Source organism: Microchirus variegatus, assembly GCF_963457635.1.
Source record: "Microchirus variegatus genome assembly, chromosome: 16".
NCBI lineage: Eukaryota > Metazoa > Chordata > Actinopteri > Pleuronectiformes > Soleidae > Microchirus > Microchirus variegatus.
This window is the reverse complement of record NC_139817.1, coordinates 6,604,174-6,622,443: the sequence shown is the minus strand read 5'-3', so window position 1 is coordinate 6,622,443 and position 18,270 is coordinate 6,604,174. Positions and strand designations below refer to the sequence as shown.

Below are 18,270 nucleotides of genomic sequence, written 5' to 3'. Positions count from 1 at the left end.
AAGTGTTAAAACACCATCATGTTGACAATCTGTAGATATAAAGTAACATCATTTCGGTTCAGAAAGTACGAGCGTGTTGTTGTGTGGTGAAGGTGTTACCTGGAGAAGTGCTGCTGCAGTGTCACCATCTGCCGTCCCCCCCCGCCCCTCGTCTCTCGTCCTCCTCCCCCCCACTGAGACTTCTCCCTCTCCCTTCGCTCCACACCCAGATGTTGTTTTTCTCCAGCTGGGATTATTATTATGGATCAGCCTCTGCGGCGTCGCTGTAGGGCAGAGGAGTAAACACAGTTAGCGTGTTGTTCGCGTTGCATATCTTAATAACGGCGATGATTCCAAACAAATGCAGTGCATCTGTTTGTGCGCTTCCTCTCTCCTTGTGACGTTCTCTGACAGAGAAGAACCTTAAAGTGCAACAAAGTCAAAACATCAGGGCATCAGGACAATCATGCAGACAAATCCACAATCAGCAGGCTTTATTCAAATTATTGATCGAGTTGCATGGTAGGTAGGTTGGTCGGTCGGTCACTAGGTAGGTAGGGACGTCTGTATGTAGGGCTGTCGGTAGGCAGGTTGGTAAGTAAGCCAGTTGGTCATTAGATACTTGGTAAGTAGGTTATAAGGTCGGCAGGTAGGTCAGTCGGTCATTCAGTAGCTAGGTTGGTCTTTTGTTCAGTCAGTAGGTTGGTCGGTCATTTGGAAGGTTGGTGAGTAGGTCAGTCAGTAGGTTGTACGGTCAGTCGGTCATTCAGTAGCTAGATAGGTCTTTCGTTCAGTCTGTAGGTAGTACGGTCATTCAGTAGCTAGTTATATCTTTCGGTCAGTCATTTGGAAGGTTGGTCAGTCGGTGGGTAGGTTGTACGGTAAGTTGGTCAGTCAGTAGCTAGATAGGTCAGTCAGTAGGTCGGTCGGTCATTTGGAAGGTTGGTCAGTAGGTAGTTCAGTCGGTAGGTTGTACGGTCAGTCGGTCATTCAATAGCGAGATAGGGCTTTCGGTCAGTTAGTAGGTAGGTCGGTTGGTAGATACTAGGTAGGTCAGTTAGTAGGTAGGTCTGTCATTTGGAAGGTTGGTCAGTAGGTAGGTCAGTCAGTAGGTTGTACGGTCAGTCGGTCATTCAGTAGCTAGGTAGGTCTTTCGGTCAGTCAGTAGGTAGGTCGGTAGATACTAGATAGGTCAGTCAGTAGGTAGTACGGTCATCCAGTAGCTAGTTATGTCTTTCGGTCAGTCCTCTGGAAGGTTGGTCAGTCGGTAGGTAGGTTGTACGGTAAAGTTGGTCAGTCAGTAGCTAGATAGGTCTTTCAGTCAGTCAGTAGGTAGGTCGGTCGGTCGGTAGATACTACGTAGGTCACTCAATAGGTAGGTTGTACGGTCATCCGGTAGCTAGTTATGTCTTTCGGTCAGTCAGTAGATAGGTCATTTGGAAGGTAGGTTGGTTGATAGGTTGTTTGTGCGGTCAGTAGGTAGGTCAGTTGATCGGTCATTCAGTCGGTAGTTAGAGGAACACTGGGTGAGGAGAATAAACTGATTTTATGAAGGACAGGTTTTTGAAATGACAGAAGAGTTTAGTGAAATGGCATGAAAATAATTTCAGTAAACAAAAGAATTAAGAATTACTGTGAGCCGTTACTGAACCTCGCACACTGTGAGCTGCTTTTTATTTATTTATTTTTTTTAAATTAGCATCATCAACAGGAGTGTTTTCCACACAGCTGACAGACAAACTCCCAACTCCTGACATTTAAACAGAGCCTCAGGTTAACCTGTCATTTTGGATCCAGTTACTTGCTCGTCTGGAATAATCAATGATGCAGCTCTCCTCGCTGCTCACACAGGTGGCAAACATAGCAAACAACTGTCTTACACTGAACTGAAAAAAAAACTGTGGCACAGACGACCTCAGACCTGATCAGAGATCTGCTGCAAATTCATGAGATGAGAATAATGATTTTCAGCAAGTGATGTACAAAAAGTTCACCTTACATCATCCTTCACGCCAGGGACAATTATTATTTACACATTGAAATCACCTGTGACGTTTGGTTCATCCTTGTTCAGTGCACATATGAATAATTGCAGGACCACACTAAGATAATTACTTTAGTTTGCATTTAATGAACTAAAACAAACAAAAACAAAGTCAGGGGACAAACCCATTCAAGCAAAAACACAGAAACAGTCCAGAATGAGCTGATTCAGACGGATTTGTTCTTAATAATATCTCACAAGGTTCTTCTCTGCAGGCCTCTAGGATGATGGGTTTTTACTTGTTATAAAAAATATATATCTTAATTTGAAGGGACCTGGTCAGGATGTGGAATATGAATCAGCACTGGCCTCTAGTGGTGTAAAGAGATCACTACCAAAGTCAGATTTCTGAATAATGAATTTAACAACAAACGTTCATTTTTATAATTAGGACTTTTTTGAAGCAATTGAATAAAACACAATTTCTTACAAGTCAATATTGTACAAAAAAGGCAAATTTAGACATATAAGTTGAAAAAAAATTTTAGCTTGAAAGTGTTACTAGTGTAATGCTCTTCAACTCAATTCATCTTGTTCCAGAATACAAGGTTTTGAATTCTGCACGACTTTGTCATTTTTGTGGACAAAAGCAAACAATTCGTTAAAAATAATCAGATTTTTGGATTCATTTGGAAGGAAGGAAAATAAATCAACTAAGTGGACAAAATCTATTTACAAGGGTTCCTGTGAAACACCCAAGAAAAACAAGACAAAACTAAACATGTGACAAGAAAGCAGTGGAATTAATGTTGTCATCCAAGCCTGATCCAGACTTGAGAGAATTGTGACTTTTTAATGATTTTTTTTTTTTTTTACTTTTCCACAACAACAGTGTCTGTGTTTCGAAAAATCTGTGTCTGTGGTAAATAAGTCTTTAAAGTATTTAAGATACGGTTGGAATTAACATTTCTTTTACCACGTGAATAAAGGAAACGTCATCATCCGTTACACAGATTTAGATTTAATCTAATCACACATTCATGTTCGCCAGGCAAACAGACATTTGGGAACATCATGGGACTTTTTTTTTTCCTAATGACATTTTAGTTTTTTTCCTCATGAGAAAGCTGGAAATATAAGTGCAAATACTGTTTAATTTATTCTTAAGAGTTTTTAAAAAAACTTTAAGGTGTAATGAGTTTTAATCTCTATGGGTGACAGAATGAATGTGTCTTTCTACACTTGGCCAGCAGATGGAGAACTTGATTCATTTTCTGCAGGAGTGTTGCATCACATTCTAAATAAATGTCCACTTTTTATTTCAGCACTGAAATAATAAAAAATAGGACTAAGGGGTAGAAACCATGCTATAAATCAGATTAAACCCTAATCTAGACTATTGCACAGGCAATAATTCAATAACAATGTATCCTTTGTTACATTATTCTCTTCCGTATCAATATAACAAAGGTTATTCATGTTAAGACCTCTCAATCATTTAATTCATTTTTCTCACTTATCTTATTTTAACTTTTCTACATTGTTGTGACAAATAAAGGATTATCTTATCTTACTTATCTTGTTTTTTCAACTAAGATTTGGTGCATTATGTAATAAATCTAAAGCAACTGGCCATAAAATCCTCCTAATGTCACAGAGACTCAGGAATAATGTTCATATAACAAACTGAACTCACCAACAACAACAGTACAGACAAAATATTTGCATTAAAAAAAATATTTTGCTGACTGCAAATCATGTTTTGGCATGTGGCGCCACCTACCGCCGTCTACTAATCATTGCAGTCAGTAGAGTCTCAGCTGCCGAGCAACCACGGGTTGCCAGTAACGTCAGAAAACGAAAACTAAAAGACCTCGGTATTTTGAATTTGAATGTAGTAACCGTTTTTGGCCACATTCTTACATATGGCACCTTTAACTCACACTTATAGTCTATGAAGAAGATCAAAACTACAATTAACTGGTGTGTTTGTCATCAATCTTCACCTTTGTGACATTCTAACACAATGATTTACTGATATATGGTTAAAACATAGACTTTTATGACAGGGATTGACAAAGATAGATGGTGAATGAATATATAAAAGTAAACCAGTGCTAAAACATGCAATAAAAAGACATTTTAAACATTTATACAGGTTTGTTGCTGAATCAGCCAGGATTTGACAGCACAGACTTTATGTGTTTTTCTCACATCTTTAAAGCTCCAGTGTGTAATTCTATAAGTGAAACACTGCAGTTTCTCTCCTCCACACACACAGTTATCATAAAGAGAGACTGTTCATGTCTTCAGCCAGATATTAAAGTGCTCGTGACTTGAGTTAACAGACTTTTTGGACACTTGCATAAGTTCGGCTGCTTCAAAAACAGAGATAAGTCAGCTTTCAGCTCAAAAGAAGGGAAGAAGAATGGGATTGGGAGAATTACACTGTCCCTCTTCAATACAACGCTTTGTGTCTTGTGTGAAGAAGGAAATTAGATTTTCCCTTTTATTCACCAACTCGCAGAAATGTCCCAAAAGGCATTGTGGTAGATTCCAACTTAGTCCACGAATATAACGCCATTATTTGCTTCTTCTAATGATCCACTTTCAACAAGTAAGGCTGTTGTTATCTGACAGTGTTTGCTGTACAACTCGTAACAAAAAGGGGGTAAAAGGGAAGTGTGGTAGTGTTGAGTTAATGTTTACATCAGACACATCATTATGAGCCCTGTAAGAACAGTGAGGAGCCTCTGTTCTTACGCTTCCTCCACACGGTGTCACGCAGCTCTTTGTACAAATCTAACAAGCAACAACACGGCAACACAAGTTCTGTTTTCACCGACTGTACCAGTCATTCATACTGATCTCAATGTGAGTGAGAGTGGCTTAAGGGTTAAGAAAGTGACAAACGTGGAGATGGAGCCTTTGGTCGAAGCTACAATGTTATCTTTCTACGCCACACCTGTTTGAATGAATGGATGAACACAAATTCACATACAAACACTTGAGGAAAGTCAGTGGAAGCTGCAAAAGAGTCCATATGGTGTAAGTTATTACACCCACAATACTTTTTACGCTCCCTTGCAATACTTTTAGTGTTTGCTCACAATATTTTTTACATTCCCTTGCAATACCTTTGACGTTCCCTTGCAATACTTTTTTAAAAAGTTTGTAAAGTTAGGATCAGGACATCCCTGATACTATATTAATAACAATAATAATAATAATAATAATCTGATTATGAAGACATAATCTCATAACATACCATTACTAAGTGTGTCTAAGAGTTATATAGTGTTTTGGTTCCTCCCTCTCTATATTTGAACCCTTCCATATAACTGGGCTTCAGTGTCCATTTCAGTTCTCCTTCAGCCTCACAGTCATTTTATCAATGTGCTAAAACTATGAAGGAAAACAGAGTTTACATGTTTACTTGAGTGAGGAGAGCACTGCCATGTAAATAGTGTAATTACATGTCTTCCTTTCAGAGTGGGTGGGAGCTTTAAATTGGTGTAATCAAGGCAGCACTTCAAGCCTCTGGCATTGACGCTGCAGGGAATTAGGAGAGGACTTTGCTGACTTGTTGCCCCCTGGGTATTTAATGAACACATACTTTAACCTCAAATCACATCCTGCTGATAGAGCAGCGAGTCGCTCCTGTGACTCATGAAGACAGGAAATGAAGACATTTGCAGGGGGGAAATGTGGGAACAGTTTGAGCCGAGGACCTACACCAGTAAACACACTGGTGGAATATACGAGAAAGTTAAACTTACTTTTATAGTTTACTATTAGAGGAGACTGGGGAAATATCAAGTATTTTCCATTATCTATGTTTGCGAACACGTGGGAGTCACAGCTGTGGTTTTTCCCCAGTTCACTTCAAGTATGACCTTTGACCAGAGGAGGAAAGTAATGAATTTACTCACATTACTGTAATTGAGTAGGCTTTATTATTAGGCTTCATTATTATTATGGAATTTGTCATTTTACTTTTCAGTTACAGAGTTAAAAAAAATGACAGGTGAATGATGAGGACATGTGTACGAATGAATGATGAGGACATGTGAATGAATGATGAGGACATGTGAATGAATGATGAGGACAGGTGAAGGAATGATGAGGACAGGTGAATGGATGATGAGGAAAGGTAGGTGAAAAATAAGGACAGGTGAATGAATAAGACAGGTGAGTAATGAGGACAGGTGAATGATGTAGACAGGTGAGTGATGACAGGTGAATGACGAGGACAGGTGAATGAATGATGATGATAGGCTAATGATCAGGACAGGTGAATGAATGATCAGGACAGGTGAGTGATGAGGACAGGTGAATGAATGAATGATGAGGACAGGTGAATGGATGATGAGGAAAGGTAGGTGAAAAATAAGGACAGGTGAATGAATAAGACAGGTGAGTAATGAGGACAGGTGAATGATGTAGACAGGTGAGTGATGACAGGTGAATGACGAGGACAGGTGAATGAATGATGATGATAGGCTAATGATCAGGACAGGTGAATGAATGATCAGGACAGGTGAGTGATGAGGACAGGTGAATGAATGAATGATGAGGACAGGTGAGTGATGACAGGTGAATGAATGATGAGGACAGGTGAGTGATGACAGGTGAATGAATGATGAGGACAGGCGAATGAAAGATGAGGACAGGTTACTGACGAGGACAGGTGAATGAATGACGAGGACAAGTGAAAGACGAGGACAGGTGAATGACGAGGACAACTTGTTGTAACTAAACGTGAATCCACTGGAATGTTCAAATAAAAAATAAAACAGTCTTAATTGATCTGATAACCATGAAAATATTATGCTTGATTCTCTGCTCACGCTCTATAAATAATCCTTAGCTGAGATATTTTTAGCACAAGTTATTTTCTAACGCATCCTTGAAGTCACAAAGCCTCTAAATCTCTGTAATGCTGTTACTGTTTTTGTCTTTGCCAGCTTCGAATCTGATTCTGTACCAATGATTTATGTTGAAAAAGAGCTTCTTATTTTTACTTTTATTAGTTCAATTTTTTTCCCCTAAGATTTGAATAAAACCTTAACTCAATTTAACAAAAGGAGGCCAATATTAAAATGTGATTACATTTATGAGAAGTACTGTAAAAGTCTAAAAAATTATCTTAATAACTTTGTGATTTTCTACCAATAGAGCATTTCCTCATCCAAAAACCAGACACGTGTCCTCATTCAGTCACCTGCCAAGTGTGAAGACTGTCAAACGTCCAGTTGGACAGTGACACGTTCCTTATTAGTATACTGTGTGTACAGTATATGGCAGTTCTCGCTGCTGTAGAATGTGTCAAATAGACACAAGATATACAGTATGTGTATTATATTATCCCAGAACAAGTGTCCTGAATGCCCTGCCATAATATGCACATATATATAAATGTATAGAATGTGCAATATAATATATATATATGTGTCTTATATCCTTTATTTATAGCACAACCTATATGGGGCAATCTGATTAAATTATCATGTTATCAAAAAATATATTTTTATTATTTTTTTTAATTTGTGAAATTTGGAAATGAATCAAAATTTGCTCGGCTTATTTTTATGAACAAAATTAAATTAAAAACTGTCTATTTAGTGACTACTGCACACTTGAATCATGTGTATACATATACATATATATACACACACACACACATATATAAATATATATATATATATATATATATATATAAATATATATACACACACACAAGTAAAGTTTAGTCAGTTTTCTTTAAAAAGAGACATAAATACCAACTCAAAGCCACAAAAACACTCGTCTCACTAAAAGCCAGCTTGAATATAAGAGTCTTTAGCTGCTTTTTTTTTAAATAATCCATACAATTTAAGCAACAGTTTTGGTTACAGCTACTCTAACACATTGATTAGTCCTGTATGGAGACACCAGCAGTGATGGTCTTCTCTAACCTTAAGGCGACCACTGACCCCGTTTATGTGGCCTCACACAATGCCCGTCATATAAGTTCTTCCCCCAATCAAATGCATTAGAGTCTGTGCTTCAATGCACTAAACACAGGGCGTATATGGAGCCACACAGACAATAATAGTTTGCCCTGAGCTACTGCTGTACATCCACTTCCCTTTGGAGGCTTTCTCTGCATTGAGGTCAGGTTTTTATATCTTTATCTGAGATGGGTCAAGATGTACGAGACTATAGGTAAGAACAAGGAGACAAAAAGTGGTTCAACTGGTTTACTAGGCCACAATGAGTGCTTTATTTTAAATATGAAAGTGCAAATAATGGTCATTTTGGTGATTTTTCTGCCTTCTACTGCGACTTCTAAGTGGTGGGCCCCATAATAACAGCTTGGCTCGGCCCTGACAGCATCAATACTCCTTAACTTTACTATTCTGCATCATTATTAGGGCCCATTATGTGTCTAGAGTCTTTATTTGTATTGTTTTAAGAGTGTTTGGTTATTATACACACAGTGAATAATAACCGGTTTTTTTTTTGTTAAATAAATAGATGTTATGAACGTCACTAACATCTTCTGGTATCTTTTATTTACTGAAATGTTCCCAATTTATTGTTTAATCATTTAGTAAGACCGACAAACATTTGTGTTTCCAATTCTGCTCATCAATTAGGATTCTAAGTGATCCGGATTTTGAATAATAGTAAAAAAAGGTTATATATTATTTAGATATATATAAATACATATAACTGAAGCGGTTATTCATCAAGTACAACAGGTAAGGTGTTTATTAAGTGGAACTAGATTACAGAGGAGGTTCATTCCATTCTTTCATTGATTTAATCAATTACTAAATTAATCGATTAATCGTTTGTGTTTTTTCAGATTTTTCCACTTCTAAAATGTGAATATTTTTCTTGGTTTCTTTGCTCCGAATGACAAAGAAATCATTAAAATAAGGTTTGGGAGACATTTTCCCCCATTTTTCCAAAAGTTTCCCTTATTTTTCAACATTTTAACATCAAGTACTCAATAAATCGAGAATATAATCAACAGATTAATTGATTATGACAAGAATTGTTATTAGGAACAGTTTGGGCTGCATGTTAGTGTGTGTCACATGTAAGAAACATACTTTACAAACCAGTCATGTTCAAGGGAAATGTTCAATTTCATTCATCTTCACTGGAGGACGTTATAGAGCTTCAACACGCTGATACAATTGCACTCAGTGTGACACTGCGACACATTAACCACTGAACACTGCTCAAAAACAATGATGTGCTGCTGCTCCTGTTTAATAAATGCTCTTTTTTGAGCATTCATTCATTCATTCACAACAGTCCATTTTCTCTCTGCAGCTCAAACCAGGGTTACACGAGATATAAAAAATCTCCTTGCAGGAAGCTGCAAAGTCAAATGCATTAAAATAAAGACATTTTAGGAGCAGATGCTCTCATATATGCATAACCCAGCACAGCTCAGTTAACCACCCTCCACTCCAAAGACACATCACAGTCCAACAACACGTCCAGCTTTAAGAGCAGACGGACGACACTAAAAGACGACGACTGCTTTCCACTGCAGCCACACAACAGAAACCTGACACTGCAGAGGACTCAGAGCTGCCAACACTGGACACTTACAGTCTCTGCCTCTTTTTTGTGGCTTTGTGCTGACGCTGCAAATCATTTAGGGCCGAGACTCTGATATCGGCACAGTATAAATGAATGGAGACGACCTGTCCTGAGTCAATAATCCAGGCTAATAATGGGAAGACGCAGCATAATCATCAGAATAATCATAGTTTCAGCACCACACTCCATCTAAGTAATGTTACCGATCACTTAATGGCCACGGTTTACCATCTTTAAAAGGATGATTACCACAAAACAGTCATCTTAAAAGAAGAGTTCCCAACATCTGGTGACATCAACGACATGGAGACAGAAGCCCTTTAACACCTAACCCTGAAAATACCACAAAAAGACCAGAGAATGTCTCGTAATTAAGTGTTTTAGCCCATTTATCCTTTAACTTACTATATCTGTCTGGTTATTTACAATTAAAACACTGTTTTTAACAATTCAAAAAGTAGAAAGACACTTTGCACCATCATGTATGGAAGAGGATTAGTGCCACACAGGAAAATAATATTCGAGTTCTGACTTTAAACTCAGAATTCTGAGTTTATTCCCCGAAATTCTGACTTTTAAACTCAGAATTCCAAGAATAAAGTCCGAATTTCTGAGAATAAAGTCAAATTCTGAATTTATTCTCAGAAATTCTGACTTTTTAACTCAGAATTCTGACTAAACTTTAAGAAAATAAAGTCAGAAATCCAAGAATAAAGTCATAATTCTGAGTTCAAAGTCAGAAGCTGAAGTTTAAAGCCAGAACTCATATTTGCGAGGCCCTAATCCTCTTCCGTAGTCATGAGATGTGTCTATAAATGAATAAATTCAAGGAACGTCCGTGTGTTGACCTCATAACTGTCCAACAGTTTTCTTCACAGGCTTCAAACTTGGTAGGTGACAAACTGAGGGCACCAGTGTGTGCAGTGTCGACTTCGGTGGCGTTTGGATGAAGAAATATTGCTTAAAAGAAGAAAAAAACACTTCTGCTCCTCTGACACAGCACAGCCCCTGAATAAATCTCTCTTTCTCTGTACGATTTATGGATCAACATTCTCAAAACTGTGAGCAGCTCAAGAGCAAATGTGTAAATAACCAGTGTGACATGGCCATTATTTCCAATGCCAAGCAATAGTTTCCACCTGCACCAGAACAGGTCTGTGACATCAACAGCCTTACCTCCATTTCAAAAAGGACGAGAAATCAGTGTTTTGTGTTCTTAAGTGGCAGAATGTGGTTGTATTGAAGGCTCACATGAAAGGCTTTTGATTTTTAAAACAGCTGGTCGAGAACGATAAATCGACAAGTTTCTCTCCTGCTGCTGCTTCGTCCTATAAATGACTCGTTTGATCGTCACCCCTGACTCATCTGTGAGACTCAAGCTGTCAACCTCAATCTAGGGCTCTGTTTTTGCAGCAGTTTATCCAGTACGTGTTAATAACAGCTTCAATCAACACAATCAATCAATTTGATGTTAAATTCACTCCAATTTACCCAATAACAAGCTAAATAAACATCATATATAGTTGATATTTGTTCTTTACCGTCATATTTAATAACAATAAGTGACATGAAAGTTTCCTCTTGCCTGTTTGAAAATGACCTGAAATGCACTTACTGGACTAAAATGTGCGTTTTACTTCCTGCTCTGGGGCGAACCATTTTCTCACCACATCCACAGAAATGCTTTCAGAAACCAAAAAAAGGACTCGAGTAAATTATTGACAGTCTTTTTCTTTCCCCTGTTCGTCATCTTAACCTACTTTCTTTGGTTCTTTTGGGGTGGGAGCACTTGTTACTTCATGATATTTCCCAGGTCATACATTAAATATATATATGTGCATGCAGCTATTTTTGCATTTTTGCATGCATACAATTCACAGATTCACACACGGTGTAGTGATTTATAATGTATTTATCACGCGAGTGCCGTTTAAAATTATCTGGTTTTAATATTTAAAGCATTTACATAAATCATGAAATAAAGCAGATGTGTTTAGTTCACTTTATTTTATCTTGAGTTTGTGCTCTTATTTAATAAATAATGTATAATAAATTGTATTATTAGTATTTTTTTTTTTTAAACTTCCTTTTAGCACCACATGTCAAATGAAGAAGAAACCACCGTGTCACTAAGTACATCTTCAAAGGTATTGAGATTGTGGTGCTGATTTAGAACAAATTATTTTATCATTTTTGAATTTTAAATGACATTTTTGAGTGAGTTAACAGGGCCGGCCCAAGCCTTCATGAAGCCGTAAGCTGGATTTCAATTTGGGGGGGCCCCACCACCTCAGAGTAGCCCCAGTGCTTCAAATTATATAAATTGTATGAATAGTACAGATGTGCAAACATGCACTAAATCAACAAACTTTAACTCCAAATTAAAACCAAATAAACTTAAAAATAATCTAAGCTCAACACTAATCACATCTCTAATCTAGATTTCTTTAATAAGTTAAAATGTTGGGGGTCCATCAACAGAAAATACATTAATTGTCGTCTGTAAGATTTTAGAGCCAGTGAATTCCTGCAGCTCTGCAGAAATGTCTCGTTAATCTAATGATTGCAGTGTTTTTCCATTTGGACAGAGCACTTAGTCAAATTGCAGGTTTGATTATTTTTGGCTGAAATTGAACGCAAACACTAACAGTTCCAGGTGAAAACTGTCACTTTAATTTAAGTTGCACGAAAATGGCCTGTGGAGATTTTTTACAGCTCAACAGTCTACCAGTGTTAACTTAAATATATTTATCAACAAGAAGATAACGAGACTGCGGCAGTGTCCGAAAAATGCAGACTAAGACTATGTTAGTAAGAATCATTGTTTACGGAAAACACAAAAATCTGTTATATTTTCGTCAACAAAACGAGGAGACGGGTAGTTTGATGTTTCAAATGAGTTCACGTGCAGCAGATTTATCTCCAGCACCACCCTGTGGCTGCAACACAAAACTACACAGAGCAAGAACAGCACAGATTCCTGCCAGAGCGACAACGACAAACATTCGATATCTGGTCACATTTTAAATGCAACTTTTAGTCAAATAACAAATAACAAAACACGTTAGCGAAATGCTAACTAACACTTTGACTGAAATTAGCCGTGCAGAGGACAACGGACAGAGCCAAAACGCTCATCTTACACTCTGACTATCGTGTCACAAACACACTCATTATATGAAGGAGATGAAGAAGAAGGTCATCGCTGTTACATGAGACCGCTGCACTTTTCTGTACAGGAAACTGAAGTCGTCCGCGTTAATCGTGAGCGTAACAGAAAAAGTGGCACCATAATAATTCGATTTCACACAAGAAATGTTTTACTTCTGTTTGCGTTTAATGGCCTTGATGGCTCTTCTGTTTTGGACTGGCTTTTGTTTCACTGCTAATGCATTTAAGTACAAGTTCAATCTGAAGAGTGGAACGTGCAAAATCAAGGATTTGACGGCGACTACCTAGAAGGAGCGCCTACCAGTGGCCAAGTGGCAACGGCGTCTTTTAATCCACCTTAAACATCTATGCCTACATGCAGTAGATGTATCCTGACTAAAATTAAAGCTTATAGCAAATCTGAGAAGTTTTGCAAGCAGCGATCTGTAATTATGGGTCGGAAATGCATACGAAAGCATGACTAAAGCATAAAAAGCCTCAGTACACTTCTCAAAAACATCTCAACCAGAGGAGAAAACAAAAATACAATAAAATATAGATGTCTGGAAGTAATACAACGGTTTGTATGCGTTTGATAGCCAACTATCGACACGTGATGTTATGCGACATTCTCCTTCCTTTACCGCTCTCACGACTTTTTGACATAAACGTGACGCCATTATTGCCAACAGCTATCTGTAATTATGGGTCGGAAACGCATACGAAAGCATGACTAAAGCATAGAAAGCCTCAGTACACTTCTTAAAAACATCTCAACAACCTCTCAACCAGAGAAGAAAACAAAAATACAATAAAATATAGATGTCTGGAAGTAATACAACTGTTTGTATGCGTTTGATAGCGAACTATCGACACGTGATGTTACGCAACATTCTCTTTCCTTAACCCCTTCTAATAAATTTTTGACATAAATGTGACGCCATTATTGCCGGCAGCGATCTGTAATTATGCGTCGGAAACACATACGAAAGCATGAGTAAAGCATAGAAAGCCTCAGTACACTTCTCAAAAACATCTCAACCAGAGAAACAAAAATACAATAAAATATAGATGTCTGGAAGTAATACAACGGTTTGTATACGCTTGATAGCTAACTATTGAAAGGTGATGTTAGGCGACATTCTCCTTCCTTTACCGCTCTCACGACTTCTTGACATGAATGTGACGCCATTATTGCCCGCAGCGATCTGTAATTATGGGACGGAAACGCATACGAAAGCATGACTAAAGCCTCAGTACACTGCTCAAAAACATCTCAACCGGAGAAACAAATAAACAATAAAATATAGATGTCTGGAATTGGAAGTTGAGAGGAAGTTGAAGACTTTCCATGTTTGAGAAACTTTGACAACCTTGTTGTCCAGTTACACATTTTATGATAAAATATCCCCTTTAAAACAACAGTATGTGTGTTCATTCTATGTTAATTCCAAGCTTCAGCATACAGATTGTATCAATCGAAGCAAACTCATTTGTTGTTGTTTAAATGACAGCCTGCATTCACACACACACACACACAACATCCACTAGCTTGACATGATGAGCATGCAGGTCACAGTGCATCCTCACCCCGCGCCAGTTGTTGTGTCGTATCCACGGAGACAGATGTCAGCAGACGCAGCGGGCCGAGCGCTCACTGCCGAGGTGTGGGGCTCGTCGTCTCGACTGCGTGGCGTTCACAGACCGGCCGGGCGCCACAATCTGGGTCAGCGCTGCTAATGCTGATGCTGATGCTGATGCTGCCGGAGCCATCCTGACAACAGGCGAGTGCGGCGGACGTCACAGGCCCACATGGATGCCAGCGTCCAGCTGCTGTCGCATCCTCTGTCTGCTGCTGCTTTTTTTGGGATCCGTATGCAAAAACAAGTCCACCGTGCACAAGGTCTAATCCAAGGCTGTTTATTACATCCACACACACACGAACACAGCCACGGCTGCACAAAGCATCACATCCTCTGAGAAGAGACAGCCTCTATTCCTCCTCCTCCTCCTCCTCCTCCTCTACACTCTCTGAGTAAATTCACTGCTCTATTTCTGTCTTTCCCTGATGCTCACCCATATTTCCACTTCACTGCTCTCTCTCTCTCTCAGTCTAATTCTCAGCTGTGTCTCAGAGCTGCCCAGAGGATGCTGAACATGTGTTAAGGGTGGGGGTTGGGGGACTGCTGACTTCATAGGTGGCACGCGTTCACTTCCCACACTGTGATAGGTTGAGGGAGGCGATGGCAAAATGTGGGCTCACATTAGTGTAGCAGCATCCAAGTGGCACTCGGATAACATCTGAAAAGCCATCCTATAGGGTGAGATTAGCCAGTGGGAAGCAGCACAGTATAGAAAAGATTTTTTTAAAAATGACTTATTCATTTCAAGTGGTTTTTGTTCCCGTTTAGCATCGCCTTTGACAGAGAGGAGACGCGTTTTCTCCACGACGTGACACAAAAGACGAAGAAGAGCAAAAGGGAAGGCGTAGAAGGGGAGGAAAAAATGGTACAGCGATAGAGGGAGGGAGGGAGGAGGAGAACAGAGAAAGCAGCAAGAAAGAGGGAGAGTGGGAGAGAGGAGGGGGGAAGAAAGAGAGAATAGAGAGCTTTGGAATATTTATAGACGTAGGCTGGAGACTGATGTAAAGAAATAAGCTTCCTCTATTTCTGTCGGCCGTGACACACGGTCACATCTCGGATGATACGCTGTCAGGATCAGTCACATCAAAGGGATCCGGGTGGTGGTGGAGGAGGCGGTGGTGCTTCTGCTGCTGCAGCAGTGGCTGCATGCAGTTAAGATGCACATCTTCATTTCAAGCAGATCACACACACACACACACACACACACACACACACACACACACACACACACACACAGAGAGAGAGAGATCCCCAGTGGCAAAGTGACTCTTTCACGGATGTTCATTCAGGGATAGAGGAAACACTTAATCAAGGAAATGATGGCCTTGTGACGACGGTCGTAAGAGACTCGTGAGCGACGTGCTTATGTAGGAGGGGATTTTTTCATTTATTTTTTTTTTTTATTAGAAAATATGAATTTCACTGGATTTATTTTTAGATCACGTTCTTTTCCTTTTCTGGGACGAGAGGTCTGTCAGACAAATGGTTCCACTGCAAGTGGAGTCATAATTGATTTTTCTTTTCTTTAAACATATACATGTATATATACATACACACACACATATATATATACATACATGTATACACACACACACACACACACACACACACACACACACACAGGTATATACACATAGATACACACTTATATACACATACACACATATATATGTATATGTGTGTGTTTATAAATATACACACATACATATATATGTATAAGTATATATATACATACATAAATACATACATACACACAGTTTAAAAACGTGTGTGTGGAGACAAGGCTGCGATACCTCTGGGCTTATGCTGTGACCTAGATTGGGCCTTGATGCTCCCGAGCCTGGCAGGCTGAGTGTGTGTGTGTGTGTGTGTGTGTGTGTGTGTGTGTGTGTGTGTGTGTGTGTGTGTGTTCCTCGCATACATAAACACTGACCTTGTCAGGACCAGTTGTCCTCACAGAGACCAAAAAACCTGGTCCTAATGAGGCAGAACCTCAGGGTTAGGCATTAACGTGTGGTTAATACTCATTGATTAATTAAAATGAATGGAAGTCAATGCAGTGTCCTGAGAAGAATAGCTGTGTGTGTGTGTGTGTGTGTGTGTGTATCCTCACATCTTTAAAAGGCTTTTTTGGGGGGGGGGGGGTTAAGACCTGGTTTTAGGGTTAGTGTAAAGGGTTAGGCACTTAGTTGTTATTGATGGTTAAAGTTAAGATAAGGTTGCTCGTGAATGCATTATGTCTATGAGGGTCCTCACTATGAATGAAGCACAAACATGAGTGTGTGTGTACACACGCAGCAGCCATGCATGGAGTAAATGTGTATGCATGTGTGTGTTCAGATACAAAAGACGTGCGACTGTGAAAGCGAGCGAGTCGTGCGTGAGTGTGTGTGTGTGTGTGTGTGAAACTCAGCCGCACTGAAGCTTGTGTGACTAAGAGCCTCAGCTGGACGACACACACACACAACGTCAATGTTCACACTGTAAAAGAACTTCATCCATCCATAGAAGCGTGCACACACACACACGAAAATCACACCACTTCTGCCTCCAAGGGAACAATCTTATGCAACGGCAAACGCGGAAAATTAAAAATAAATGACAACAACCACCATGAAGTAAAAGTGAATTCTAGCTCGTGTGAAGCATTTAACACAGTTATAAAGGGTCATATTGTTGTCTGTCTAGTGGATTACATAAACACCACAGCATTTTCACTAAACCTGTCAGTAAGGCTGGGGTTTGAGTCGAGGAGGAACTCACTGAATTCTGGAGGGGATCGTGGTTAAGATAGAGCAGTTACAGCCATTATTGGGAAAATATGTTGCCTTAAAATGACAGATTACTACTTAACTTCCTGTACTGCAGAGAAACACACAGAAAAATAAACTTGTGTTTCAGAGAGGGAGAGATCACAAAATCAGTGATTTCATTCATTTAAAAAAAAAGAAACCCTGAATCATCCCTTTAACAAAGTGTGGATGAATCCTGCGTACTGCAGCTTTAATTCCTATGTTCATTCTTTCATTGAATCTTTTCGTTAAAAAAACAACGTGTGGATTTCATGTCACCCGAGATTCATGACATTAGTGTGATAAACGTGTTTTAAACACTTTAAATGTTTCTCAAAAGTCTTGGTAACAAGAAAAAAACACTGTTTTCTTTGTCAAAGTTGCAGGCTCCCCCTTGTGGCACTTCAAATTCAACTCACTCTGACGTTGCTGAACAGTATTGTCGAGTCACTCACAGGAAATACTCATGATTCTCATTCATTCATTCATTCACAATTATCTCAGTAAAGGAAGTTCTTGTATCATGAGTCATAATAAAAAATTGTGTGTTGCGTTAAGAGCACTTTAGTGTTGGCAGAGGAGTTTGCTCTCAGAGCACTTTAAAATCACTCATATCCTCTAGATAAATTCAATTAAACAACTTTATGCTGCGTCTATGTGATCCAAGTTATTTTTTTTTACCTAATCAACAACTGTTTAGCTGGAGTTCAAAGCACCACACTGACCTAATGTAAGAAACCAGTGGAATCCTCTCGGCCCCCAGTTGATTCCTGACGCCGTCCTCTTGCGGAAAACTTGACTCTGTGTCGTAAAACGGTGAATCCTGTGAAAATGATAGATTTACAAAGTTAAATAAGTTGACCAAAGTGCAACAGAAACAAGTTCAACAAATCAAAACGCAAACTACAATGATGTTTGGGGTTGTTGTTCATCATTAGCTGGGATTTCAAAGAAGCAAATTCCTTTTTCATATAGGATTATAGACATATAGGCATCATAAAAAGATTAAACTGGTGCATAAATGTGGGCACCCCAACAGAAAAATGACATCAGGACTTAGCTGAGCCTCCTTTTGCAAAAATAACAGCCTCCAGATGCATCCTGCAGCCTGTGAGGA

At 39.0% G+C, this 18,270-nt stretch overlaps 1 protein-coding gene across 1 annotated transcript in view; it reads right to left on the bottom strand.

Moving 5' to 3' along the window:
- Positions 1 to 128, bottom strand: part of LOC310938435 (uncharacterized protein) — a gene marked incomplete at its 5' end in the record, with an annotated part of 29,421 nt that extends 29,293 nt beyond the window's left edge. The window contains one exon of the mRNA XM_083902927.1: positions 100 to 128. Coding sequence (XP_083759053.1) covers positions 100 to 128 — 29 coding nt within the window. The remainder of the gene's footprint in view (positions 1 to 99) is intronic.
- Positions 129 to 18,270: the final 18,142 nt, after the last annotated feature.